The sequence below is a fragment of the Drosophila persimilis genome, unplaced genomic scaffold (assembly GCF_003286085.1).
Source record: "Drosophila persimilis strain 14011-0111.01,24,50 unplaced genomic scaffold, DperRS2 tig00000000-arrow-pilon, whole genome shotgun sequence".
In the NCBI taxonomy this organism is placed as follows: Eukaryota; Metazoa; Arthropoda; class Insecta; order Diptera; family Drosophilidae; genus Drosophila; species Drosophila persimilis.
The window spans coordinates 27,755,899-27,783,603 of NW_020825288.1; the positions used below are offsets into that span (position 1 = coordinate 27,755,899).

General features: G+C 44.8%; 3 protein-coding genes across 3 annotated transcripts; 2 read left to right on the forward strand and 1 right to left on the reverse strand.

Annotated features, from left to right (window-relative positions):
* Positions 1-1,621: 1,621 nt before the first annotated feature.
* LOC113564902 lies at positions 1,622-2,040 on the forward strand. Its single transcript, XM_026984195.1, is given in 3 exon segments — positions 1,622-1,663; positions 1,665-1,762; positions 1,794-2,040. Coding segments are annotated over 3 exon segments (234 nt in total). The 3' UTR covers positions 1,888-2,040.
* A 16,944-nt stretch (positions 2,041-18,984) lies between these two features.
* On the forward strand, positions 18,985-20,096 carry LOC6594266 (classical arabinogalactan protein 9). Its single transcript, XM_002019477.2, has 2 exons — positions 18,985-19,184; positions 19,246-20,096. The coding sequence occupies exons 1-2, from the start codon at positions 19,076-19,078 to the stop codon at positions 20,001-20,003; spliced, it is 867 nt and encodes a 288-aa protein (XP_002019513.1). The 5' UTR covers positions 18,985-19,075; the 3' UTR covers positions 20,004-20,096.
* Positions 20,097-21,500: 1,404 nt separating this feature from the next.
* LOC6594267 lies at positions 21,501-21,971 on the reverse strand. Its single transcript, XM_002019478.2, has one exon. It carries the CDS (start codon positions 21,966-21,968, stop codon positions 21,615-21,617), a length of 354 nt encoding a protein of 117 aa, XP_002019514.1. The 5' UTR covers positions 21,969-21,971; the 3' UTR covers positions 21,501-21,614.
* Between the last annotated feature and the right edge of the window lie 5,734 nt (positions 21,972-27,705).

Below are 27,705 nucleotides of genomic sequence, written 5' to 3' on the forward strand. Positions count from 1 at the left end.
AACTATATTTAATTTTACTATGTTTTTATTTTAAAGCCGAATTTGTAATTCAAATATATGTGTTGGTATATTTTTACTATGAATTTTTCTCTCAGTGTCAGGTGAATAATATTTTTATTCAATGAAATATGTATTTAGTTAGTTTTTTTTTTTTTGTTTGTCTCCAATTTGCGTTGACATTTTGCAAATCTGTGCCGAAATTTACATGCACCTAATGCTAGAGACAGACACTCACATCGACAAATCCATCGTTTCATTGATAAATTGTCCCATGCGAACCCATGTGAATCCAGAGAGACTTAGAGAGAGAGAGAGAGATCTGGGCCAGTGGACAGGTACTCGTACACACACACACACACACAGAGATAATCACCGCACTTCAATCTACTGGTGCGAGGAGGCATTGACGGGCGGGCTGCCAGTCGTTCTCCTGCTGCCACATCTGCCAGCCGGACGAACGATTGTAATCAAAATACAACAAATTAAGGAGAGAGAGGAGGCGGTGTGTGCGTGAGAAGAGGGAGAGCTGGAGACAGGCTGGATACCTTTTTTAAAATATTTATTTATGCAATTATTTTGCAAGTAGCTCAAAATAAATAAATGAAATGAAATAGCAGACCAGGAGAGAGCCACAGCCACAGAAAGAGCCAGAGCCAGAGCCCGAGACAGGGACTGGGACTCGCGATGGAGACGAGTTCCAAGTGCACGAGCACGACTTCAATTGACGACGCAGTAAATTAAAATTTAAATTTATGCCATTTGCCAACTGAAAACGACGAAGAGTGTACACCAGGCAGTGAGTGCCCCAAAAACAGAGGCCTGGCACAATTAGAGTTAAAGGTAGAGCCAAAGGTGCGCCACAGAACGTCACTCCTGGTGCTGTGAGATGGCCAACATCAAGGCAGTGTGGAAGGGACACTATCGGCCATGTCACATCACTTCTATTGTCATCATCTTCCCCCATTCGATCCCACTTTTGTGGTGTCATCTTTCTGTCAAAATTGTATTTATTTATTTGAGTATTGCAAATGCATTTGCGGCGCAACCTAAGTGAAACGTCATTGCGGCTCACCTGCCAACAGGTGCTACAGTTGTGACCCTCTCTCTCTCTCTCTCTCTCTCTCTCTATCTCTATCTCTCTCCCTCTCGGACGAGTGCGTAACATCTCGTTTTTGACCCAATTAGTTTTTGTGGCCCGTTACAATGTAAGCCTTGAGAGTTTATGGCTCGTAAATGTCTTGTCTGCTCTGTTTCCATCATGTTGATTTTAATTACAGCGCAAGCCCACCTAGTATACGTAATGTCTGTGCCACAGAGGAGTTTCGTTGAGTACTCCGCCGAAAGTACGATTCAGCAAATGTGTCTCCCAGTATCAGAACAGCTGCTGGGCTAATCGTTTCACACAATTACCAAAGATTATGGGTCTGATTTGCCGCTGCTGCTGCTGCTGCCGCTTCCATCCCCTCATTAGTCGCAATCATAACTGTGAAGTTGTAAAACCGCCAAAAAGGAAAACGAGAGGAAACCACCCATTTCCCACAAAGACATCCTTCGTCCGCCGAAAAGGGGGGCAATAAATGGCAATCAACGTACAATCAATGGGTTAAACCCTTTTTGCTTTATGATCCGAAAACAATTTAAGCTTTTATTTGTTTTTGATGCCCACCACAACAAGCAATCAGGAGCCGCCAACTTGTCTTCCAAATGGTAGCAAATCAAATTGGCCAACAAAGAACGAGCCAGAATGGTGGTCCAGAAACGGGCGGTAGAGGATGGGGGAGAGCAGAGCAGAGCCAATGCAATGAGCATACATCATGGACAACTGTTGCATTTGGACACTGGGACACAACTGGGAGTACAATTGATGGATCACCCAAAACCATCTGACTGCTGCCCCAGACGACCATTGTCAGTACTCGTTCTCGTACGTTGCTGCTGCTGCTGCTGCTGCCGTAGCAGTTGCAGTGGAAACCAGAGCCAAATGAGTGGCAAAGAGTTGCGTAAAACGAAACCAGCGATAATGATCATGCCAGGGCGCAAGACGCGTTAAAGATTTCAACGTCGTCATCAGCAGCAGTAGCAGTAGCTGAAGCGACTGTCTACAGTGGGGATTCGGCAAGAAGATTGCTGATATATGACTTCGTCTAAAATCTCGTTCTTCTTGGGGCACAGCATTCACTGTGGCCACGACCGGACGTAGTCGCCAGCCAAGTGCGATTGCAAATGCACGGAATTCACATTGAAGAAGCTGCCCCAAACGCTGGCTTCGTTTCTGTCTGTCTGCTTTTGGCCATTAACGCGAGTCGAGTCGCTTGCACTTGCCACCGATCGGCTACCGTTGCTACCGGTTGCTCCCTGCCACATCCACATCCACACCCTAGGACCCCCCATCTCCAACCATCGCTTCCTCTGCTGATGAGTTTAGTGCCGCTCACTCGTCAATGATTTGTAATTTTTTCCTGCTGCGCGGTGCCTGGCCGGCGATGCCCGCCGCCAGTCGAAAATCATAATAATCATAATAAAATGCAGCTATATCCATTTTAACACCAAAAATACGAGTATGTCTCGCACTGGCTTTTTAGCTACGGCTTTCTTTGAATTCTGTATTGAAGTATTGCCGTTGTCATGTCAATTTTGCGAACTCTTGCAGGCCTAGCCTGCGAGCGCGAACCGGCTGTCGCATTAAAGTTGGTAATTTGTGCTAAGCACCAACGCTGGCTACTAGTGTTTGGCTGCCACACACACGGACAGACTTCTGGGTGGTTCTGGTAATTAAGTGTGCTTAACGTGCTTAAATTGTCTGTCGAATGCCATGGCCAAAGGCTAATGGAAAACTTCTTACAAGGGCTATAATTATGGGTCTAAAAAGAAGTCCTTTCGAGAGAGAGATTGCTTATGAAGATCTGTTTATTGGTGTGATGTTTGATAGAGTTTTTAAATATAGAGTTTCCGCTTTACATCTCAGACAATTAGCAGATGAGAGGAGCCAACAAACACATTGTGAACCGCAAAACAAATTTACTTACAACAGCGGGTTACAAACTGGGCAAACAGAAACCGTTGGCCGATTCCGCGTCTGTATCTGTGCCTCTGTACCTCCGTGTATCTGTGTCTGAGTCTGCAAGCATTGATCTTGCAACGTTTTGCTGGTTCGTTCGATCGATTGATGTTGTCAATCAGAGCAGATTTAAGCGAAGGTTAAGAGTTGCATACGTTTAATCGGGTAGAGGCAGAGGTAGAGGCAGAGCCCGAGAGACGAATCAAGACCATGTTGCGGCATCCGCCACCAAGTCATTGAAGCGCGTAAAGCAGAGTAAACCCAAGACCAATGTCGGAACGACGGATGCTGCAACGAAGGAGCGAACGCGAACCCCAATCCGAGTCATTGGTAATGATGCAAGCTGCCGCTGCTGCATCAACGGTTCGATGCAATGCGCTGTGATAGAGATGCAGCGCCGTTGATTGCAATCGGTTGCTGTGGCATGGCCGTTTACTGTTTGCATTTGTGTTGCAAATTTACAGCTCCATCAGCATCGGTTCGGTTCGGCTCGGTCTGTGGCTGTTGGCTGCTGGCTGCATCATTAGCTTGACCAAGGTCATAGCAGGCAGATCGATGAGGCAATCAGTATCGGAAGGGGGCAACAGCAACAGCCCCAGCCCCAGCCCCAGCCCCCCAACGGCAAATGGCAACAAATTAACCAAAGTGATGATGCGTTAAGTGGCAAAATGGCGCAACTGCAACACTGCCACCACCACCATCACCACCAATAAGGAAATTAGTTTTAGCGGTTTATGCTAAATGCCCCAAGGGGTTGGTTTCGTTCTGTTCCTGTGACAGCTGCGCCCACATTTTGGCCAATTAAAATCAAATTTCAAAAATGTACCCAACAATTTTTGGCACAAAACTGATGACAGTTTAATTGTTTTGTCCTGACAGCTGCTTTCACTTAGCCACGAGTATCATCATTTCACTTTTGGCCTTAGATCTAGAGCGAGTTGATAAAAGAGAAAGAGAGAGACGATGATGGCCCCCTCGATAAGGCCACTTTACAAATTTTTGACATTAATTACTCATCAAATTATGGCACTTTCAGAACTCATCCTGTTCTTTGTTTTGGCCAGTCATTGTCAGTTTGGTTAGGGGTTGCGTTGCTAAATTAAATATAATGAAGAGTGCTCTGGATATCCTGCTTCAACTTTGTGTCACACCCTAATCGAAGTCCCGATTAACCTTGAACGGTCCTCATACTTTTTATATCATATATGAGGGTATACTCATAAAAAGCCGAAGCCGAAGCTGAAGCCAAAGCCAAAAGCCACTCCTCAATTACTAGTATTTTTCTTGATACATATGCAAATGGGCCAGACAGATAAACACATACATTTGCCATCAGCTACCAACTAACTCACGCACTGAACTTTTGGCCACAAAACGCATTCCCGTTAGGGATCCAAAATTTGCATGGCACAGGCACAGCCATGGCCCCGGGGGCAAAAGCCAGTAGCTCCAATAATTTCAAATTATAAATCATAATGCAGCTACGAAAATTAGAATATCAAAATTTTTTTTGCTCTGCTCATCGATGGCTACTGCAATTTCGGAGGTTTTTGGTGGTTTGCCGCCGCTAAATAAAATTGGTTCAAGGCACGAACGTCCACGAAATTGGCTGCCGAACATCGCGTTTCGGGAACATAACTGTTGTTCTTCGATTTTGCATAATCGAGATACCAGGGGCCAGGGACCAGGGACCAGGGACCAGGGACCAATGCTTTCCCATGCAGATTTGGTCAATTGTAATTAACCTTAATTGATTGAACGATTATCGTTGAGCAAAACTCATGCCACATTTCACTTTCAGTCGGAGGCAGCAATTGTGGGACTTCCGATTGGGATTACAGTGAAGTGAACATAGAATCTGTGGATGTGGCTATCTTTCCCGCAGTTTGTGTGTTGGGCCTTTCTCTGTATCGTATCTGTTGTCTATCATTAGCATCAAAAAGCTATCATCATCATTATCCAAGCGGAGAGGAGGCACGGCAGCACGAGCCCACACTCTGCACGCGATGGCTGCTGTTAGATACACACGCAGCCAGCCAGGCAGGCAATAATCATAGGCCCAATCATAGTTGCTGCTCAGAGGTGTTGCTTTGTAAAGTGCGGCATAATCAGTGAGTAGCATGCAACAAAAGAACGCACAACACACAGCCCCTTCTATCACGATTGAAGGCTTTCAGCGGCCTCTGACATAAGTTGACAAACTTTGGAGCTCCTTGAAGCATTAATCGCTCAATCGAATGGAGCGAGCTCAAAATAAATGTATCAATAGCTTTAAATATAAATCAATATCGTAGCAAATGGCCAACGGTGCATGTAAGCACTAAATCAAATTGTCAATATGGGTAACTGATACACTCTGGAGCGGACTCCGAGCAGCGGAAATTGAATTATGCCCCAACCAGAGTTGGAAACGGAGTCGCTCAAGCTGCAGATGGAGTTGGAGTTGGAGTCGAAGCTCTGCGACATGCATGAATGAGCGTTTGACTGAATGGTTACTGCTGTTGCTGCTGCCACTGCTGCTGCTGCTAGTGCCTTGACTGACAGACGGTGGACAACTGGTGCTCGAATCGGGTGCAACCACTTTCGTTAGCCAGCGGACATTGCCGATTGGTGACTGTGTGAATCTGAGATGTGGTTGCTATAGCTGGAGCTCCGGGACCGAGCACTGAGCACTGGGGACCGGGGACTATTGGGAGTCGGGCAAATCTAATGTCCATGTCTGAGCGGTTTCCTCTGCAAACTCGTTTCGGCGGGGCATTAGATGCGATACGCATATGCGATACGATAGTTTATGATCTACAATTAAAAGTGTATGTCCCACACAGAGCTGTGGTTCACGAAGGGGTTGCAGTCTTGCGTCTTTAGACCCCTTGCCAACTAAACCACTGGGCCTGCTGTCCGCGACAAACGCATTAAATGAAAATTAGTTGCAATAACATGAAAATTCATAGCTTAATAGGAGACACACACACACACATACAGCCACGGGACACAGGTTGTCTGACAAAAAACTGTTACTTATACATTCGCATTCGTAGATTGTGTGGCAGATTGACATGGGAAAATGCTTATAAAAGGACTGTGTGAAGTGTTGAGTTATGATCCCAGTTTTTGTGCTCCCCCCTCGAAACAATAAATATACTGATTGATTGTTAGCGGAATTTAATTGAGATGATATCGAGTGTTTGATGGTCGGAAATCTAATTAACAAATAAATTCTCATGATCTCTTTTATATGACGAAACCGAATGAAAATGAAAATGAAAGTGTCGCGTCGTGTCGCACATTTGAATACTGGTATTTGAATGGCTGTGGCTATCCGCTCGAATGACCACTTTCAATTACGTTTCAGAAAAAAGTATTTTCCAAAACGGAAGCTGAAAGTGTTGCAATTACACAGCTCTCCAAGGAGGGAACGGGAGGGGGGGAGGAATAGGTGCCAAACGCAGCGATGCATCAATGTGTTAACAATATGGAAACATTTGTTCATCATTTGTTTAATCAAACATAATTCTTTTAGGCCGAACTAAACAGGGCCGAGCTCCCAACCGCTTGGCCAATTAGGGCCAAATAGGGCGCGGAGAGTAAGGCCAAAATCGGGACCATCCCATCGAAAGTTATTTGCCCTTCACATGGATGCCACACATTGCTCGGCGAACGTTGTCTCCTCTTCTTCTCGGGGCAGACAAAAATATATTTGAAATATTTGTCCCTCAGATTAGCGAAAAGTTTGGCGGTTGCTAACGGCGTTTTGCGAAGGCCCACGAAAGAAATCCATCAAAGGATCATCAAATTCAAGAAGTGACGTATTGGGTTTTTGGTGTTTCGTCGGCCAGACTGTAGCCCTGGAATGTGTGCGGACCCAGAGCTCAAAATATAATACCTAACTAAGAGAAAAAGAGGCAAAGGCAAACAGCAAACAGCAAAAAGGCCAATAAAACATCAACACGAGTAGAATGATAACAACTAAGTAAACGTCTGTCACTCAGTCGACGGTGGACAGAATTTTGATCAGCAGCCAAAAAGGAGACCGAGCTCCAGAGGAGGGACACAGGAGATCAAAGGAGATCGAAGGACGGAGCAAACGGCAGCTGATCAAAGGCCCCCAAACTTGATTGAAGGCTAAGGGACAACACTGACGATTGCAGTGCAAATGATAATTTATTAGATTGCGATCTTTGGCCTGGGACAAAAATGCTACAGCCAGCCAGCCAGCCAGCCAGCCGAGGGATCCTTTGGCATTTTTATTGAATTAATTTTAGTCGTCATTGTCTGCACTTCTAATTAAACCGAATTAATCATGAGCAGCCAGAGTCAGTCGGTCGATCTCAGAGTCAGAGTCAGAGTCTCGCATTGCACTAATTATGCGTAGATGTAGACCAAACTGGGCTAAACCAATGGATAGAATGGAGAGATGGAGTGGAGTGGAGTGGAGTCCATCGTCGAACATTAGTTGGAGCCCTGGAGCAGCAGCTGCTGGCGGCGGCAGTCTCAAAAGCATTTTGCGACAATGATGCTCTCGATGATGCCCACGATGAAGATGATGATGACCACGATTATGATCAAACACTTGATACCGCAATCGCAATGGGAACTGGAACTGAAACTGGAACTGAAACATTGTCAAAGCTATGGACTGAACTCGAGGCCAGCTTTGACTTTGATGTCTACCGACACGCACGACACTCTTAATGCTATTGTTTAGACCCAGACCATGCCCTTGATATAGAACCCAGTTTTGATCGATGACTAACTCAGAAGAAATACTCTGAAGTACCGATCTGAATCATCAAGGGGGATAGCCCAAGAAATGCCAAAGAAACTGTAAAAATGGATTATTGAATATTCAAAACTCTAGCGGTCACAAATTTCTAAAAATTTCCACATAATTTGTTCATTTCATGCTTCAGGAAATATAGCACTAAGCCAGTTGTCACACACAAAAGACCCCCACAAAAGCGTTTCAAATATTAGGCTTAGGATATTCCGCCTGCCTGCCACAGACATGTCAGGTATGCCTGAGAGTGTGTGTGTAACCTGCCCCTTTTTAAACCGCTTAATAAAGTCACTTAAGTCCGACCTTTTGACTACGTTACAATTGACACCAAACACACACACAGACACACATGCACAGGCCGAGGCACAGCCATGACTCCGGAGTGTTTGTGTGTTGACAAAAGTTGTCCAGGACCCTGGGGCGCGCTGCCATTGTTGCTGCTGTTACAAGACACATACACCGAATGGAGGGCACGGGTGGCAGGGCAGGGAGGGTGACAGACATGGGAGACACACTCGCAGAGGCAGCGTGACAGGCTGTCTTTTGTTGCGGTCAACCGGAAAACTGCAAAACATGTCGCCGGAGCCCAAGCCCGTGCCGTTTCCTCCCTTGTTCTTGCCGCACGTTTGTCATAACAACAGCAACACCATGCAACACACAACATACTCGTATATGTGCAAAAACAAAAAAAATACAAAAAGGATCAGAAACAAGTCTGTCAAGTTTTCAGCTTACAAAATACCTGTCGCCGCTGGTGGTTGTGTTTGTGTGTGTGTGCAACCTACTACTCAGATGTGATAAATACGTGCAACATAAAATTGTGAATCATTAATAAAAAGGTTCGTCCTGCAACCCCTCCTGCAGACCCCGACGGGCCTAAGCAAACAGGAGAAATGCTACACGAAAATGATTCCATTGCAAATGGAAAAGGAAAACCTTCCACGCAGTTGTGGTTAAAGTAATTTGTACCATTTTTCAGCCACATCATGTGTGTTTTGGGGGTCGGGGTCGGACAATCTGCCCACCATCATCATCATCATCATCAACGGACTTTGGCGTTGTCCTGTGGCCCAGATGATGGTCTTCTTGTTGGTCATTATGGTCATTAAGCCCCCCGATGGCCGGCAGCAACTGCTACTCGCATCTTAATCCTTGGATCATTTGCACAGGATACTTAGATGGACAGCCAGTCCATGTCCATGGCTCCTTCTTTATGACAGATTGCCCCGGAATTGTTACCTTTAATTTGATCAGATTTTGTGAGTTGGAAAAATAGCCAAAACATTAATCTCGTTACTCGTTTTGTAGGTCAAAGCTTCAGGATTTATTCCTATTTGTTTACTTTAAGGTAATGCTCTTAGAAATCTTTGAAGCTCTTTGGAGCTTATCACTTAGGAATACCATTCCTCACATTAATTAAAATGGAAATAAAAAGCGCTCCGCTGAGGTTCAACCCCATTCTAAGGAAAAGTTCATTCTTTTCATTACGGTTTTTACTCGCGGCTTACAAATGTTTTTCCCTCAATCCGTGTGTGTGTGCTCCCCAATAATTTATGTGCCATATGTTGCCAGGGCAAAAGTTACTATGACAGAAGGTGAGTGAAAATCTGAATACAAAAACAGCGTGCTGGGAAAGTGAAACAATGCCGTGAAAATGCAGAAATTCCTTTGCCACCTTTTTTTTTGCTTCAAAGAATTTCACACTGATTTATTTGCGTGGAAAGTCAGGAATGGAACCAGCCATAATACACCATTAAAAGGAGATTAAAAATTAAGATTCGGGCTCTGAATTTCTATCCGAAAATTCCACAGTTCATTGACCAGACAGAAAACCGATGATTCACAGAGCCACTTGACAAATGAATTAGCTCTCAGTTCACTCACAATATGCGATACAATGCATGTCTTTCAATGCCAAAGTCAAAGTGTCAGGCCAAAGTCAAAATAACAGTTGCCAGAGCAGTGCCATCCATATACCACTCTATACAGAAATAGCCATACAAACAAATCGACAAACAAGCAAAAAAGTCATACAAACAATCAAGGGCTTCCTGTTGAAACATTGCAAACTTCCGACAGTCCAAGGAACAGAAAAACATGAAAACATATGCCGGCAGTGTGGGTAGATAACCCACCACCAGACCCACAACACCACACCGTCCAGAGACCCTGTTCCCAAGCAGCGAAGGAGTGTAGTTGAAATATTTTTGGTGATTTATTTGCAGCGCGTAGTTTGTGGCGCGGCATGTTCGCCGACAAAAGACGAGAGCCAGCGCCAATAAACAAATTGCCGACGCATTTTGTCAGTCTTTACGGCTCGGATCGGGACAGGACAAGACAGGATTATGTTAAACAGTTTACCAGAAAACGGATGGCAGTAGCTGGTAGCTGGTTGAGACTGACTGTCTGCCAGTTGTCTCGCGAGTCGCGACTCTTTGGGGGGGATTCATTGTGTGGAGACGACTTTGGCAAGTGATTTAAATGAGGCGTCTTTATAGCGCCACTTAATGTGCTATTGAATTTGAAACAATTTATAAAGGTACTCTCTAGAGTTTTGAGATGATTGAGAGCCAAGTGATTGACATCTTTTTAAGCTAAAATCACACATACGCCTCATTTGGATATACGAAAGGAATTGGTGGACAAGGCAATCCATTCATATTAATGCTGCAGTCCCACCCCAGACGACAGTAGCGCCTCCAGTGGTATAAATCACAGAAATATGTCTTTCATCTTGGCGCTTGCACTTCAGTCTCTGGTCTCCAGCCTCCAGCCTCCAGTTGGTAGCAATCTCACCGCAGATGCGCCTAAATGCAGGCCATACATCATCACACATGCCAGATGGGCCCCGGCCACGCCCACAGACGAGTGTTTGTCGCCTTAATTACTAGCCAGAGCATCGCAATATTTGTACAGTTTGTAGTTTGTCGATTGCCTGCCAACCAGCCTGCCTGCTGCTGCCCCACAGTGATGGTTGATGAATGAAAGGCGCCCCTGAGTGAGAGATGTTGTGGTGGTGGTGGTGGTGGTGCTTGACTAGCCTGGTGGCTAGATCATTTGTCAAGGAGCTGGTGCATAGAATGTGAGCAGCCCGAGGCACCTCGAGGTAGCAACAGCGGAAGCTGTAATGAGTTATTCAAGTAAAGCGCCAAGGCAATTAACTCAAAAAACAACAGCCTATCTCAAGGTCTGCTCTCCCTTTGGATGCTCTCTCCCTCTATCCACTCCCACATAACTTGTTGTAAACCGCTTTCACATACACAATGTACCTTGACTTTATAAACCACTAAAAATAATTTACGACTTTCTTAGGAATTTAAATTTCAACGCCACGCCATCTCACAGATACTTGAGATACTTTTTTAGCCGCAAAGCGAAATTTATGCGCTGCATGTGTGTGTTTGAGTAGGGGCTTGCTGGAAAACAACCTGTTTTCCACACACCCACACACTCAGAGAAGGCTTCTATTTCCGCTTAGATAAGTTTATTTCATAAGCGACACTAAATTATGTGCCAAGAATGTGTGCTCGTTCGCTGGTCGCCGTTTCTGGTAGACATCTTGCTTATTGTTGTATCTGGATCTGGGGCTCCCTGTTATTGTAATTTATGCAAAAATATTTTGGTTTGAAAAATACTCGTACTCTCGTACTCTCGCACTCGATGGGCTCTTGGGCTCTTGGGCTCTCCTGCTTCAGAGACGTCAGAGATGTGGCCTGGCCGCCTTATCCACATCCGTATCTGCAACGAGAGCTTGCCTTTGCACGTACATAGAGTAGTTTTGATAAATGTTCCTCAGAGAGAGAGAGAGAGAGAGAGAGAGAGGGATTCCATGGGGTCTACCAGATAATAAAATGCACGTATTCAGGTCTTTGGTTTTTCGGGGGTATCGGAAGGTCTGTTCATGTCGTATGGAAAGTGTAAAGAGTTTGAAGTAAATGGTTTATACTTGTTGGAGCTTAAGGAAATAAGTTTTCTAAAAGTGTATATAATTAAATTTAAGCAAAGGCTTAAGGTTTTCTAATCAACTTTTTAATCAAAACTTTTGCAGAAAAAACTCTGAGTGAATTTTCCGAAATGCATTTGCCCCCAGAATAAATCCCAATACAACCCCCAAAGAGAACGCGAACCATTTGTGTCCCTTGTGGGCGTTGCCCAGAGCGCATATGAGCGATGACGAGTGTCCTTGCAGCGTCTGCAAAATCTGCATAGACGCCTACCACTCCTTCGGCTGGAGGAGAACTTTTCGGGTGCGCAAGTCTCTGCCAAGTTGAGCCACGCCCCTGTCTCACTCACCCAAAAAGTGCAACAAAAAGAACAAGTTCAAGTTGAATGGAGGGTGAATTTAATAATAAACGAATTTCCAATTTCCACACAGTCCAGCAAAAAACAAGTGACTTGGAAAATGTGCAGTGCAAATGGCAAACAACAAAGTTGACATTGATATCAGCATGAGAGGCACATCCTGAACCGTGAAGGTGGAGGAGCTACGACAAAGAGTGGACGGAGAGAGGAATTTAGAAAGAGTTCAATTTAGAAAGTTCTTTGCATCGATCCTTTTTTTAGCTATTAGCTATCATCTTGAACGGTTTTTAGGAGAGACGTTATAATTGATACTTTGTATACATTTAATAGAACATACAATGAAATATCCTCTTGATCTGCTACCACGATAAGGATAGGACAAAAAGTTAAGGATTTTCTTGATTCGGAAAGTTGTTTCTTCAGGGCAACGATAGAAGGACATACTCAAATTGCATAGATAATGGTTTTTTGCTGCGAAACCCTACAATTGCTACATTCCAACATATTCCAAGAAGTTTCATCATCTGAGAAGCTTTTAATGAGAACTAAGATATAACAAACATAGAACGGATAGATCATGACTATGTATGAGGGATGTCACTCCAATATATCACTGACTTAACAATGATCCAGATCAGGTAATATAATCATACCCTTCGCTGTCAGAGCTCTCCTCCGTTCCGCTGGTGTGACTATGTCTGAATATGGCGCCGGCCAGTACCAGCGATGGCTATAAGCATAGTACTCTTATAGCCAGTAAGCACTATAATCAAGCCACAGAAACCCACCAGAAACAGCTTGGCTGGCACTTTGCAGCTATTAAGCCATAAAATCTGAGGGGGAGAAAGAGAGAGAGAGATTCTTCCAGAGAGCCTCGGCTCTGGAGGCGGGAGGTACTGGCTGCAGAGTCTTGGCCGGGACTCTTACTCTGCCACTGACTGTGGCTCTGACTGTGACTTTTAATTATTGTTTACATTAAATGGTCATGAGTCTGCTGCTGTGCCGCTGTGCAGAGTTGCGGAGTTGCGGAGTCGATCCGCGTCGAGCCGTTCTTTGCGGACATTGGGCGTAATTCGCGTTTAAGCCAAAGCCACTACCGTGTACTTAAACAGCGATTAGGCTTGGTCTGCCACATGGGTCGCTTGTAATTAGCGACAGACGATCGACGGAGCTGTGAGAACTTCTGCATTTAGTGGGGCAACAGGTCAAAGCGATGCCTAAAGCCCTGTCCTGTCCTTGCCAAAAAAGAAATCACAGCCGCGAGAAATGATGGCCACTTCCTGTCCTCCTTTAATGCTCTTTTAAATGTGTTGAAGTTTTTAATTAAGCACTTGAAAGCGGGTAACCGAACGGGGTATTCGCCCCATCATCATCCTGTGAAATTTTGCACACGTCATTTCCCGCCCGGCATGAATTTGCATTTTCCTACTCCTCACCAACTCATTTCAATATCCTTTCGCTTGTTTTCCCTTTGGAGTAAACGTTGTGGGGTTCGGTTCGAGACCTAGACGATGACTACGACAACGACGACGGCTGAGAGGCGAACGGAAGTCATTTATTTAATATGCGCCGACATTATCCTTTATTATGGCGGTTTTGCATTTCTCTCTCTCTCTCTCTCTCTCTCTCTTTCTCTTTCTATCTGTGGCTTATGAACTGGCACGGCATCTGGTTAGAAGAGGGGGTGCGCGGGCCGTCTGATTGGCTTTGCTTTTTGGAAAATTCAAATTTCGGTAATGCTTGTCGGCACTTTTTCTGCCAATGTCTGTGGAAATCAATTAAATGCTTTAAATTTTTCAGAAGAATTTCTTTAAAGGCAGTTAATTTGTTTTGGGATGTATACCATTTCTGAAAAGTATTTCCCACAGAATTTTTTTCGGCTACAAGAGTCAATATCTGCAAATCGTTTTATGACCAACCATTATCGACAATTTCACACCCAAAGGGGGAAAACTTTTCCTGTCCGGCGCAAAACTTTTTATTGGCACTTTCGACACTCGGGGAAATGGAGAGAATAACTATTTAAGTTGAATATATTTAAAGAGAATTACTTCCCGAGTCTTCATGATTGGTCTAATATTTTTGGCAAGATTTATGGCTTTATTCGTATTTAATAATTACAGAAATGATTTCAATATCCCACAGCGAAAGGTCTGTTGTTTCAGTCTCTATCCCCCATTTGCTGTCTTACAAATTATACTCACATTTGTCGCGCTTTTCCAACTCCAATTTGCTTCCGTCCTACTTTAGCATATCGCCAGATTCTCATATGGGGTCCCAGACCAGCCCCCATTCCTGTGTCTTGGCTTCCTTTCACCAAGCAAGGATCCTTGCTTTTCGACTCGGTTCACATAAATCATTATTGTCGCTGCGTTTATTTTTGACTTTGACAGGACTACCACTTATGTGTTTATGTGTGGAAGGAGGAGCGAGTCTCGGGAAGAGAAATGGGGACAGACGTAGAGAAAAAGAAAGTGTGGGCGATGAGAAAGATGTCTGGAAAATTGTCCCCAGGCGGATAAATGATATTTTTATTGGCCATATTTTTAATCTTTCTTGTAAGATTTTAGAATTAAAGCAAAATGGCAAAAAATGCTGGCTTTAATGCTCTCCTCTCTGAAACGAGACTCTCCCTTGCCACGACGATCCATCTCCCCCGCCCATTGTTTTGTGTACGCCAAATGGGACACTTTAATTAATACATTTTATAAATCACAGCCAAAGAGTACCCATCTTCAGAAGCGATAAGGTAAGGGTGTTGGTTACAAATTTGCATGGCTGGACAGTGCTGGACATTTGCTAAATGACCACAACACTTAGGCCAAGATTTATATGCGTTGACCGGCTCAGATTTTGTTGTTTGTTCACTTTTGAGTGCACACACACAGAAAGATACGAATACTCGTCGTAGTTATACTCTTAATTGAAAGGGGTCTGTGCACACTTCATTTAGCCCCTGGCCATTGCCTCATACCCAGAGCCATCTCCGTCTCCATTCCAATCTCCGACCCAACATTCCACAGTGTCCGAATTAGGGGCGTTGATTAGTTTGCTTAGCTAAAAAATTAACCCAACAGCAAGCAAATGCAAACCATACTCGTACTCGGTCCAATGGGTGGCCAGAAAAAGTTATGAAGGGAAAGAGTTATTTGCAATAAATTTAAGTGTTGGCTGGACCTGGACCGAGAGGAGAGCACAAAAAGTCAGTCAGTCGAAGCCCAAGCCCCCATACAAGTTACAGTTTCTAATTTATGACAAATGCACATGTTCGTGTTCGTCTTGAAGTTTTTGGCCGGACAGGGCTGCTGCTGCTGCTCGGTTGGAAAACATATTGGGCGATGGGTTTTGCGGTTTCGCAATGCTCGAGACTCGATTTTCAATTTACTAAAATTTACATTTTCAAGTATTGCATAAAGGTTTTAGTGTTGTTTTTAGTTATGATAAATGGCACAGCAGGCGGGTTCAAAAGTTGAAAATTATAAAACATAGGAAACAATTAGAGATGGCTTGCGGCACTGCCACATTTGATACCCTATAAGTGATCATCCCATCCATACTTTGGATCAAATTGTAATCTACAACTGTAATCGCAGACACGCCTCCTCCCACTCTCTCAGTGCCAAAAACTATTTTCAATTACAGGAACCAAATAAACAAAAGGAACCAAAACAAACCGTAGGACACCTCCTGGAGATGCGATACTATGATATGAGGGCCAGGAGAGGACGAGTAGATGGCATAAGCAATTTAATCACAGCATGTGGTCGGAATATCAAATTTTCGTATCGAAAACGTATAACTCACCGCCGAAATGGCAGAAGTCAGCAATTACTTAAAAAGAGAGGCAAGCAGCAGCGACATCCTGCGAAAAGGATAATAGTGCTGAGGCAAACAATTTGCACGGACCAATTTGGAATGTGTCCCAAAACGAGAACAAGAACGAGGACGGGGACGAGTACGAGTACGGGTATTTACAAGAGAAACGAAACAACATTTCTAAACATGGCAGCAGCAAGAAGAGCAGAAGAGCAGCGCAGCCCATAAATCACTGGGGCAGGCACAAAGAGCCAAAAGGATGTGAATTATATACAAATGATTTGACATGCTCTTTGCTTGTGGCCAAGACCAGGGGACATCGGGACGACATCTCAGGACCTTCCGGGGGGTTGCATAGCAAACATATTTTGTGTACCCGCCGCCAGCGCCGCCACCAAGCCGATGCCAAAGTTCAAGATAAGCATTTGCTCATGGTAAAAAATCCTCGCCAGGCATCGCCAAAGGAGCAGAGCCTCCTTCATTCAGAGGCTCTCCTTTAAAGAGCCTTATTCATTCGTCTCCTATTCGAACAGCTTTTAATTACCATTAACATTCTGGCCCAGCCAGCATTTTGAATTTCCAATCACAACGTTGTCCTCTGGCTTTCTTTGTCCGCATTTTAATTGCCCCAGAGTGCAGACTCTTCCTGGGCCTCTGACATCAGCTATTAATGAAATGCTTTTTAAATTATGTCATTAACATTGCAGCCAGTGCTGTGGACTGGTTTTGGTCTGGTTAACCTAAGCCCAGGCCCGAAGGGGAGACGTCAGACGAGAGACGAGAGGCAGCAACAGTTCTATATAATTATGGCATATTTTTATTGACTGGCCATCGAATCGGAATTAGATGCTTGTAAATAGCTCACATCAATTATTTCATTAGGTTTTCCAGCATCAGGCTTAACCGTCTGCAATCTGCAGTGCATTATGTGCCAAGTCGGACTGTAACTGGAGGCTAAGCAGATGTAAACTATGGAGGGGTGGGAGGGCCTGAGCGAGTAGCAGGAGCGGGATCCACATGGTCATATTGGGCTTATTATAAATGACTGAATGTGAACCCGCCTGTCATGTTTTATCTTTATTTTCGTGCATTTTCGGTTGGGGAAAAGCATAAAGCAAGAATGGGGGGTAAAGGAAAAGGCAAAGGAAAAGGAAAAGACAAGGCGGGGCCAGTGTGTCTGCACATTTTCCGAATCATATTTTTTTCCTCCAGCCGGGATGGCCGTCCGGCAACACGATGATGATAATGGCGCTTGCAGGCCGACTGACGTTTCTAACAAAGTGACTCGCATTAAGGATAATAGAGGCGGCTAAGAGCCAGTGCCAGTGCCAATGCCACAGCTACAGCCACAGCCGAACAGCCGAAAACATGAAACAAAGCAGAGCCGAGGGCTGGCTGATGGACAGCGATGACTGCCAGCGATTTGCGCATCATTATCCTTCCAGGAGTGGAAGGTCTATGGCCCCAAGACGTTCGCTCATGTCCATGTCCATCAACTGTGCTGCACTGCCTCCTTACCGTCGTCGGTCCTCCTTCGCTACGCTATCCTTGCGCATCCTGTATCTGACATTTTCGTCGTCATCTCGGTTCAGCGTTCAGCGAGTGATTTATGGCCGGCAAGGAAGTGGAACTCAAGTGTCGCACCCGCACCCCCAAGGCAAAGAATGTCCTGCAATTGACAATTGTCCTTTGTGTGTGTGTGTTTGTGTGCATGTGCCGGAGAGCAGATCCTTTCCCCCATGACCGCAACCTGGGCGAGAGTAGTCGAGAAACTAAACAAATATTTATTAAGCGAATTAAAGTCGCGTCTCACAAATTGCCGGCAAATCCCCCGAATACAAATGACTGGAGATTTCTCATGGCTCTGCCCTGAACATTTGATGCAGGTCATTTCGACACCAAAGCGATTGCCGCTGCCCCAGCCTCCGCTCAATGAGTTGGCGCTTTCCACCAGCGAATTATGCGCTCTAACGCCTCATGTTCTCCTCCAGCCAGAGTCGAGCTAGAGCCAGAGATCTCTTCTGTCATCATTAGTCAAAGCTTTAAGCCGATTTAATCAATACCGTTGCCCAAGTGCCAAGGAAAGGAGACCATCGCTCCATTCGTTGCCTTTCATTTCCTTGTGTTCCTTAACCAAAACCATATTGCGTGTCCTTCCTGCGTTTGGCTCCAAAGATTATGAAAATTAAACGGAGCAGTCCTCGTATTTGGTGCCTCACGTGCCATATGCCGGACTTAACAACCAGTCTGCCAGCTGGTACGACTCCTGTTGGGCACAGCAGAAAAGAAATCCAAAAGGGCGTCTACCAGGAGACACGGACAGACCGAGTCTCATTAAACAATTAAAGTTTTGGTCTTTTTTCAGACTCCATTATTATTTTTTGGCAAATTTTGGCCTTAAATCACACCACTTTAAGCCACGTACACGTTCTCCATTATGTGTACTACGGGGGCTGCCACTTCATTGTTGCCGCATCATATTCTGCTCATATTGTGATATATGTATCTTCAAACTGGCAACGATTGACTTATGACAGCAGAACAATGGCAGCCAAAGGCATGGACTGACGGGTCTCTGATGGGGCGAGGCAATCGGAATGTCATGCATGGATTCTGAGAGGGTTACCGGAGAACCATTAAAGAAATAACCGTACAGTACTCTGCTTCATTTAGAAGAAGAAAGTCAGGCGGGATTCATTTCCTTGCTTCAAATAACCCTTGGAATGCGTATAAAACTGATCTTTGTCTATGGAGCGAACAGCCTAAAGATATATTTATAAGATGACATAAGCGATACTCTTATACACACCTCTCATAGACAAATAAAATAAGAGAATCGAACCCCAAGTACACCTTGAACTGGTATACTACTCACACAGCACAGGCGTGGTAATGAGCGTTTCATGTGCCGCATAAAATTCAATTAAAGCATCACAAAAATATATTTCTTGAACTTTCCAAAAGCAACTGTTCAAACATTTGCGCTGTGGAAAAAACATTCTTCGACACCTTCGGTTGGCACTGAGTCAGAAGCGTTCCATTATTCCGATCAGTTCTGGTCTTAACGCCGATTTAGCCAAATATACCTCGCAGAACTCGTGCTCATTCTTCCATTGACCACCATGTCTGGACGTCGTTTGGTCCAAGTTGTATTCCTCGTAGCCCTCCTCGGACTGACGCTGGTGCCTTTTAGCCAGGCACGCCCTGGACGTGGACGCAAACGGGCTTTTGGTGAGCAATTTCCTCTTAATATGTGAAAAGATGCTCCTCAATAAACTCTCCTTTACTGCAGGCGTGGGCATGTTGGGTGGCGTCCTGGCGGGTGGCATGATTGGCCATGCGGTTGCCAAAAGCCAATCGCCAGCTGCAGCCTCAGCACCAGCACCAGCACCTGTGGCCCAGGTCCACCATTACTATCCAGCGGGCGCACCAGCAGCTCCAGTCCAAATAGTCATGCAGACCACACCCGATCCCAGGAAGTTGACGGTAATCGAAACGGGTCAGCCGGATGCCAATGGCTGCTACAAGCAGACTATCAGAGAGCCCAATCCAGGCCACCCGAAAACCTACACGGAAACGGAGCATCTGATCTGCCCCACCCTGACACAAGCCCATCAGCCGGCTCCTGCCATTGCCATGTCGCCCAGTGCGGCATTTGTTCCGGTGATGCCACAACCTTCACCCGTTATTCCAGTCCCAGCGGCTACGGCTGCGCCTGCTCCTCCTCCAGCACCTGCTGCCGGCTGGGTTGCACCCACGGCTTCGGTCGCTAGCAATTCCTCCAATTCTTCATCGGTTATTCCTGCGCTTCCAGCACAGCCTGGTCACAATGGAGCTGCACATGTGGCAGCCCCTGCTCCTGTTGTTGCCCAACCGACCTCCCAGCAGACGGCACAGCCCAATCCAGCCCCTGGCCAAACGCCCCACGTGATTGTGCTCTCGAAGAAAACCGTCTACTATCCGAAAAAGAAATCATCGGCCGCATCGCTGATGATTCCCCAGGGCATTCTTGTCATTATCGCGATATTCTATAGCTATAAGGCTTTCTGAATTAACCTGTTGCTTAACATTAAACCTTAACCTTAACGTTGAACTCTTGAACAATTCACCGACCTTAGATAATAAATCATCTACAGCCCATTATTCATCATCTGTGAACTTTAAAATATATTTATCATAGCGGGATGGGTTCCATGCTGGGCACCGAAAATTATCACAAGAGTGGCCCGCACATTTGAACTTCGCGCCCATATTTCTACACGCACCTTACATTTACACCAAAAAATTATCTACGAATCTAAATAGGTTGTTATTTATTGCCGCTATTTTTCTTAGGGCGCAAAATTTATTTCTTACAGAAAAGACGACAGGTGGCTGTACGCCGCTAGGTGTGGCGTGTCTTCAATAATCCAATATCCGTTCACTTTTTCAGTTGCTCTAAAACTGTAAGACGGAAAATTTAACTACGTGGAGAAATGGCGCTAGAGTAAGTAAATTTTGCCGCCAGAAGCGCACTTGTAGTTTCGGAAACATCCACGTCACGCTGTTCGGTTCGTCGCGGCGCCACTGAGCCTGAGCCGTTACGGCTTGCATTTGTATTTGAATTTTGAGATGTTTGAGGAAACCCACGAAGGTCAAAGGGCTCTCATGCATTCTCACACACTTTTGCACTTGTTTTTTGGACCACTTCAATTACGTAATTTGCCTGTTAACCCAAATGCAATGTCCTTTCACAGAAACCAGAAGAATTCCCATTTATTTCGTCGACTTTTGGGCACACAACTTTCCATTTCCCACACTTTTCACTTTGTGCTTTGTCGCTACGACTAGAGCGGGACTCAAAAGGTGAAGCGTTTGCCGTTGTTGCTGCGCCGAGTACAAAATGAGTTACAAATTATTAAGAGAGGCATGGACATGGACACGACCGCCCACACACAGACACACACTCACACACACACACACACTGGCAACAGTTTTTCCATACCGGCCGCAGGGAAAAAGGGGAAACTAATGGAAACAAGAAGTGGTTGGGGCTGGCCCCAGGAACGGAAGTTGCCGCTACTGCCGCTGCTGCTGTTGCTGCCTCTGGCCTGGCTTTAGCTTTGGCCGCGGCTTTGGCCAACTTCAAGATGCTGCTGGGTCCGTCCTGCAACGTAGCACGAGGCACGAGCTTCACGAAGTAGCATGGGGCAGACCGGCAACCGGCACTCGCTTTTCACTTTCTTGGCACTTTATTTTAATTTTTGAGGCGTTCCAAAGTTTCCTCTTCAGTTTTTCCCAACACTTTTCCATGCCGGTCGTAGTTAGTTGTGGCTAAGTAGAAATTACTTCAGCATGCGGTTCGGGCTGCATACTTTTTTTCAGGTCAACTGCCCAGCAAGAAAAAGATACAGGGAAGCGAGATAGTAGAGAGAGGCAGCGGCAGTCCCCAGGAGTACCCAAAGAGTACGAAGAGTGCATGCTCTAAGGTAATCCGTCCGCAGAAAAAGTGCATAATTAAGATCTCAACAGGAAGTTTTGTCCTTCACGGATTTATGTTTCCATGCGGACAGCAAGACCCCATTTAGTTGTTCTTTTATTATCATAACTTTTGGCCATAGAACTGAGATTAACAAGTTTTTTTTCTGCGTGTGGCTCAACGGGGGATCAGAAATAAGAAAGTTACTGCGGTAGCTGTGGTGCCTTAAGTTCCGACTCATTGCAGTGCTCGTCGATGTAGATGGTGGCTGCCTTGTAGAACCCTGTATCCTGCATATCCTGGCTCATGTCCAGGAAGGTCTTTAGAGTTTCCATGAGTTTGTTCAGCTCATGACGATCCTGTGACAGTAGCCACTGCAAGTCCTGCATCTTTGCCATTTGCTCGATTTTCTTGTGGGCTGCATCCTGCACGGCCAGAATCCTCTTCAGTTGATTCTCTTCGAAGAGGAGCTGCTGCTCATGAGATTCCTTGCGCTTTTGGAGGAAGCTGATGGCGTTGGTCAGCTTTTTTAGATCGTTTTTGCGTGGATCCTGCATTGAGAATTGTATAGCTTGTATATTGTCCAGGATTCTTAAATTTAATTTGATTTTCCACAATGATTATTGCTTCGAATTCGAAGCCAACTTGACTTACGAATATTTGATTGTTTGCCAGTCTAATTTGCTCTGAGAGAAGTTGCAAGTCCGGCGCAACTTATGAGCAAATGCAATTTATAGTTTTCTTAAATTGCAATATAAAAAACTTTGGCATATAAAAACATTTTGCACTGAAACCGAGAAAACTCCAACAAAACTAACTTTTTAGTAACCTCCGCAAACGCCCCTTTCCCCGTAACGCATGGGGCCAAAAGAAAATAAGTTGAACTGTAATCAAGGTAGCAAACAGACACATGAACATACGAGTATAAGTATAAAACAGGGACGATAAAACTCCAAAGAGTTCGAATTGTTGGACAGCCAAAAGAGGAATCAAAATTCGTGAGGGATCGATGCGGAAAGTAACCCAGAGATTGGGAAATTGGAATTGGAATTGTAAAAATACTTACTTGCCATCTCAAATTAGATGGAAATTGTGGAGCTTATCCTTCTTAATTCGCCCTTTTTCCAGGGACAGGAACATCAGTAGTGGCACAGCCATCACACACACCACACATGGAAATCAGGAAATGACAGAATGCAGAGTGTGGAGTGCATAAATACAATTTATGTATGCAAGTTTTATGTTTTTTGCACCCTTTCTTTGCTCTGTCGGGGCTCTCTCTGTGGAGGTCTGGCTCTGTGTGGCTGTGGCTGTGGCTGTGGCAGCTGGGGGCGTGGCAGCAGCCATAAAGCTAACAAATTGCTGACACAACATATGAATGACAATATATCAGCTGTGCGAACAGGCTGCAGCTGCAAGTGGATGCCTGTCTGTCTGTCTATCTGTCTTTCTAGCTGTCTGTCTGGCAAAAATGGGACGAATGCCATGGCATCACCGACTATTAAAATGATATTCCCAATTAGCTAAACTCTCTAGTACCCCATCCTCGAGGGCCATTTGTTGGTGTACTTTGGGTCCTTCAGTCTTCACGTTCCCACTCAACACGTTCAACACTTTCAGCATAAATTATCCTGTCAATTCCGAGACTCGAGGGGCAATTGAGAGGCACAGCCACGGCACAGAGAAAAAACAACCTCAAATTATGTAGAAACTTAAAGCTTAAATTGATACAAGAGAATATCGCATCCTAGCACAAACAACAGATTTATGCATGTGTGGGATTTAGGTCAAGCGGAAAAATTCATTTCCGTTTTAGCCATTGAAATAGTGGACGCGGAGGAGGAGGGGCTGAGGGTCTGGCTGGTGTATGAAATTCTATAAAAAGCAAGGCCAACATTATGCAACATTTTTATTGAATTATCATTTGGCCAAGGCCTCATCTTGGGTTTAAAAGAGGTTTCAGCCTGAATGCTTTGTTCCTCAATGGTATATACGCGTACAATGGATCCGTTGGAAGCCCCTCAACAGCACGCTCAATTAATCAAATTGACACTTGAATCACTTCGGACTCTATGGCCATCTCCAAGTTTTTTCCATACAGAGATGTATACACATATATTGGGAAATGAGAAACTGTTGGGATGTCTAAATATATATGTACGATTTATAGGGATATGTGGGCGAATAGCCACAGTCGGGGGCTGCTTCCATTTGCCACTTTATCCGCACGAAGAGCGACAGACAAATGTTGTTTAATATGCGACGTTTGACTTTGTGGCCCATGGAAACAAAAAACAGGAAGTGCGAGTGGCTTGCGTGCGAATGGCATGGCATTGTGGTTGCTACTGCTGCTGCTGCTGCTGTCCTGTGGAGTGGGAAATGGGTGGCGCACCTGACTCGAGGGGCACCTGTGCGAGTGTCTGTTCATGTGCGAGGAGGTAGCGTGTCCTGTGGTTGGCCAAAGGCCGAGGCGAGAGTCTGATGCAACTGACATGTTCCTTCCTGTAGCTTAGAGGGGGAGCTTCGAGTGGCTTCTTAAACTATATTCTAACTGGGTTTGGCCCATGATTTATAGCTGAATTTATTTATTGATAGAAACAGCTCCTATTTCCACCCAATTATGGTGGAAATGGTAGGCCTTCTGTATAGTTATCTGGTAGCTTGAACTGAAGAACGAATATTTGTACAACTTACATCATATATTATGGAGTTTTCAATTCGTTTTTCCATTCGTTAGTCACCTTCTGAGTAGTAGAAAAACGCTCTGGGACCATAATCAGTTCCACTTTATTACAATTACCCTCCAGACATCTAATAATTAAGTGACTTTGTCATGTTTCAGCAGTTGCACATGACGAAATGAGTCCACAAATGAGAGGCATGCCTCGGGTCAACACCAACAGCTGGAGCTGTGTTCTTGAGTTGTATTCTAAATTGGGAAATTAACTTTTCGAGATATACTATAAGGACTTTCAGATGCAACAATCAGGCAGGCCATAAAGCAACACGAAACCACAAATCATAATCACCAGCAAACCCTGGGAGGCAGGGGAAATATTAATGGCATCGACTGACCAACTGGCCAAATAATAATCAAGAGCGATTATACCGATTTGTCAAGGAGGGTGCAACTTCCACATTAAACAGCTAACGGGAAAGTTTAAAGAAACTAAAGGAGGAAGAAACTTTTATAATTGATTGCCGGGGAATTTGTTTTGTGTTTAGTTGGTTCATAAAGAAAATAGAGTGATAAAATAAGAGAAAAATCCATTTAATTTCCTTCCTTTCTTGAGCTTTAAGCTGTTCTTTGGCGAATTTACATTTCCATTTGCGAATTTTCAGCACAAAAGATTTGATGCGAATGCATACACAGAGGCATAATCAGCCTATATACACCTACATTAATGCGTATTAAGGACGCCCCTACACAAACACAAACACACACTCAAACACAAGAGCATAAGAGCTTACAACAGGGATTGCCTAAGAAATCGTTACCTATTTAAGAGAGAAATCCTGTCACACACAAACACACACACAACTCTCCTTCACTCAGTCAAAGAAAAAACGGAAATAAATTACATCATGCGCCGATTCAAATGGGGAAAATAGAGTCAGTCAGGAAAACGGTGCTGATGGGAAAATAAATAGGATTGTGAATAAATCAAAATATACCCAGAGAATGGATATGGAAATTGGGAGTGAAATTGGGGTGTATCGTAAACTTTGAAGCCTGCGGGGAATTACAAAGTATTACGATGGCGAACCTTTGACTAATTACATTGAAATACGTTTTTATTTGTCATTCAGCACTGTTCAGTATTCCGTCAGTTTCTGTCTGTCTATCTGCCTGCCCAGCAACTGCAAATGAGTGATGCTTGTATTATGCTTTACATATGACACTTCTTCGTGTTGGTATAGCGAAAGAAAACCTAATAAAAAAGGCAGAGGGAACCAGTAAGTAAGGTGGAACCTTATTATACCCTGGCGGATTGATCAGCTATATGATTTAGACATTTGCCTGGAATTCTTTATTGCTGGAGAAAGCATTTGCCAAGCTCGCGGGAAGATTTTTCTTTCCGTGATTTCGAAGTATCTGCGCAAAATTATAATACCCTTTTCAAGGGTATTCCAAAAAGGAACAGCTAGGTGTTAAGCCGTTGGAGCTGTTGGATTGAGCCGCACAGCAGCAGCTGGTGGCGACACCTTGCAACAGTTGCGTTGCTCGCCGTGTTGCTTGCTAAGTGGGAGCGGAAGGCATTGGGAAAAAACCCGGTAAAGCTCACGTTGCTAATGCCATCATTTCCAGAGGTGTGTGTGTGTGTGAGACACCATTCTGCATACATATGGATTGTGGTTAAGCAATTTGCAGCAAACGAAATGAAAGTGCTAAGCGCATTGGCCGTCAGTCGAGTCGAGTCGAGTCGAGGCTCCGTGCTTCACACCCATTCTCCGATGGTCCTTGCATTGGAGAGTGTGTGCAGCAGGTGCGATATGGTAAAGCTGTCATATAGCTGGATGTGTCACTGTGTGTATGGGTGTGTAAGGTATCTGTGTCTGTGCTGAATGTATTTTTTTCCCTGCCAGCCAGCCAGCCAGCCAGCCAGCCAGCCAGCTCTGTGGCTTGCGCTAAATTTCATAATTTTTACCAGCGTCTGCTGTGGCTCTTCCTGCTGCTGTTGCTCCTTCTCCTCCTTCTACCCTTGTCTGGTGTGTCTCCCAGTCACGTGTCATTCATATCGCGCCATAAACAAACCCAGAAGTCTCTGCTGTCCCCCCAATCTTTCTGGCTGCGCGACCGACCGCTGGCCTCGTTGGCATGGAGCATCGTTTGTTACCCGTCGACGCCACCGTTTTGCAACTTTGCCTTATTTCGATTTATTTTTATGGGAATTTTCTTGTGCATTTTGCTTTTGCATCTCTCTCCCTCTCTGTTTTTTTTCTCCTCTGTTTGGCTCTCAACCCTCGCCTCGCACTTGTTAACTGAAAATATTTTCTCATGCGTAAAATGCATGACAAGCGAAGCAGACACAGACGTTGACGCATTGAAATATGGCAGAAGGGGGAGGGCAGGTGGTTGCGCCACTGTGGGGTGGATATAAATGGGAAGGGCGATATCCCCCCCCAAAAGGTTATCGGCTTTGGCCTGCCATAAAGAACCTAAGAACCGCCGAAGAACGAAGTTTCGCATTCCCCACAATTGACTTAATTGCATAACAAGACCAGACCGAAAAGAGAGAAAACGCGAATCTTTCAATTAAATATGCAACTGAAATCGAACCCATAAATAAATGCAAAACAAAAGTACAATTTGCCGGAACGGAACAATATAAATTGTATAAATATTCAGCGGAAAAACTGCAAACACAATCGAAACTTTCACCGCAGTTTGAATATTTAAATGGCAGAACGAGAGCAAAAACAAGCGAACACAAAAACAAAAAAACAAAAATGAATATAATAAAATAAACAAGATAAAGTTGCATCCGACGGTTATAAACAATAATTAAAAGGATCCCTTGGTCGGCGGCGGTAATAACCATCAGGCGGAAGATGGGGGCGGCACACAGGGCTCGTGAGGGAGGTAGTCACTCCCCCTTTTCGGCCAACAAGTAATTACGGCTGGAATTCATTAACCCTTGACCCTGTGGTGATCCAGTGATAAGGCTGGCAGTTCGGGGAAAAGTTTCCTTTTTGTTACCCGCCATTGTGTTGATTTACAGAAAATAAGAGTTGCAGAGAAACAGCAGAAGCAGCAGCAGCCAGATGAGCCCATGTATGAATATGAATGAAGCCTGAATCATGCTCGAAAATCAGGGACTTGTAGGCCTTCCGTCGGCTTCAGATCGAGTACTGTGTGGTGAGGAAATCCTGCTTTGCCAGTGATTTACCAAGGTTTAATATGCTGGTTGCAACAACTATCGGACTTTTCTAAAGGTATTAATGCAGCAAATACAAAACAAGGACAACCCACTCGTCGAGTATCTAAGTAGCCACTGGAGAGTCCTGGCAACAGAAATTGGAAAATTTCAAATGTTGGGCCGAGCAAAGTGAAATGGAAAAGGCGTTGAATATGAAGCAGAAACAGCACTACTACTACAACGAGCAGGAGCAATCGTAGAAATGGCAGCAAGAGAGACTGCGGATGGGATGGGTAACAAATGTTTGCTGGACAATGTCCGAGGCCGGGCAAGAGTTTATCGCTGGACAAGTTTTATGTTAACACTGGCCGCAACAAGACCAGTGGCAATGGCAATGCCAGCCATTGGACAGCAGATGCTTGACTTTTTTTTG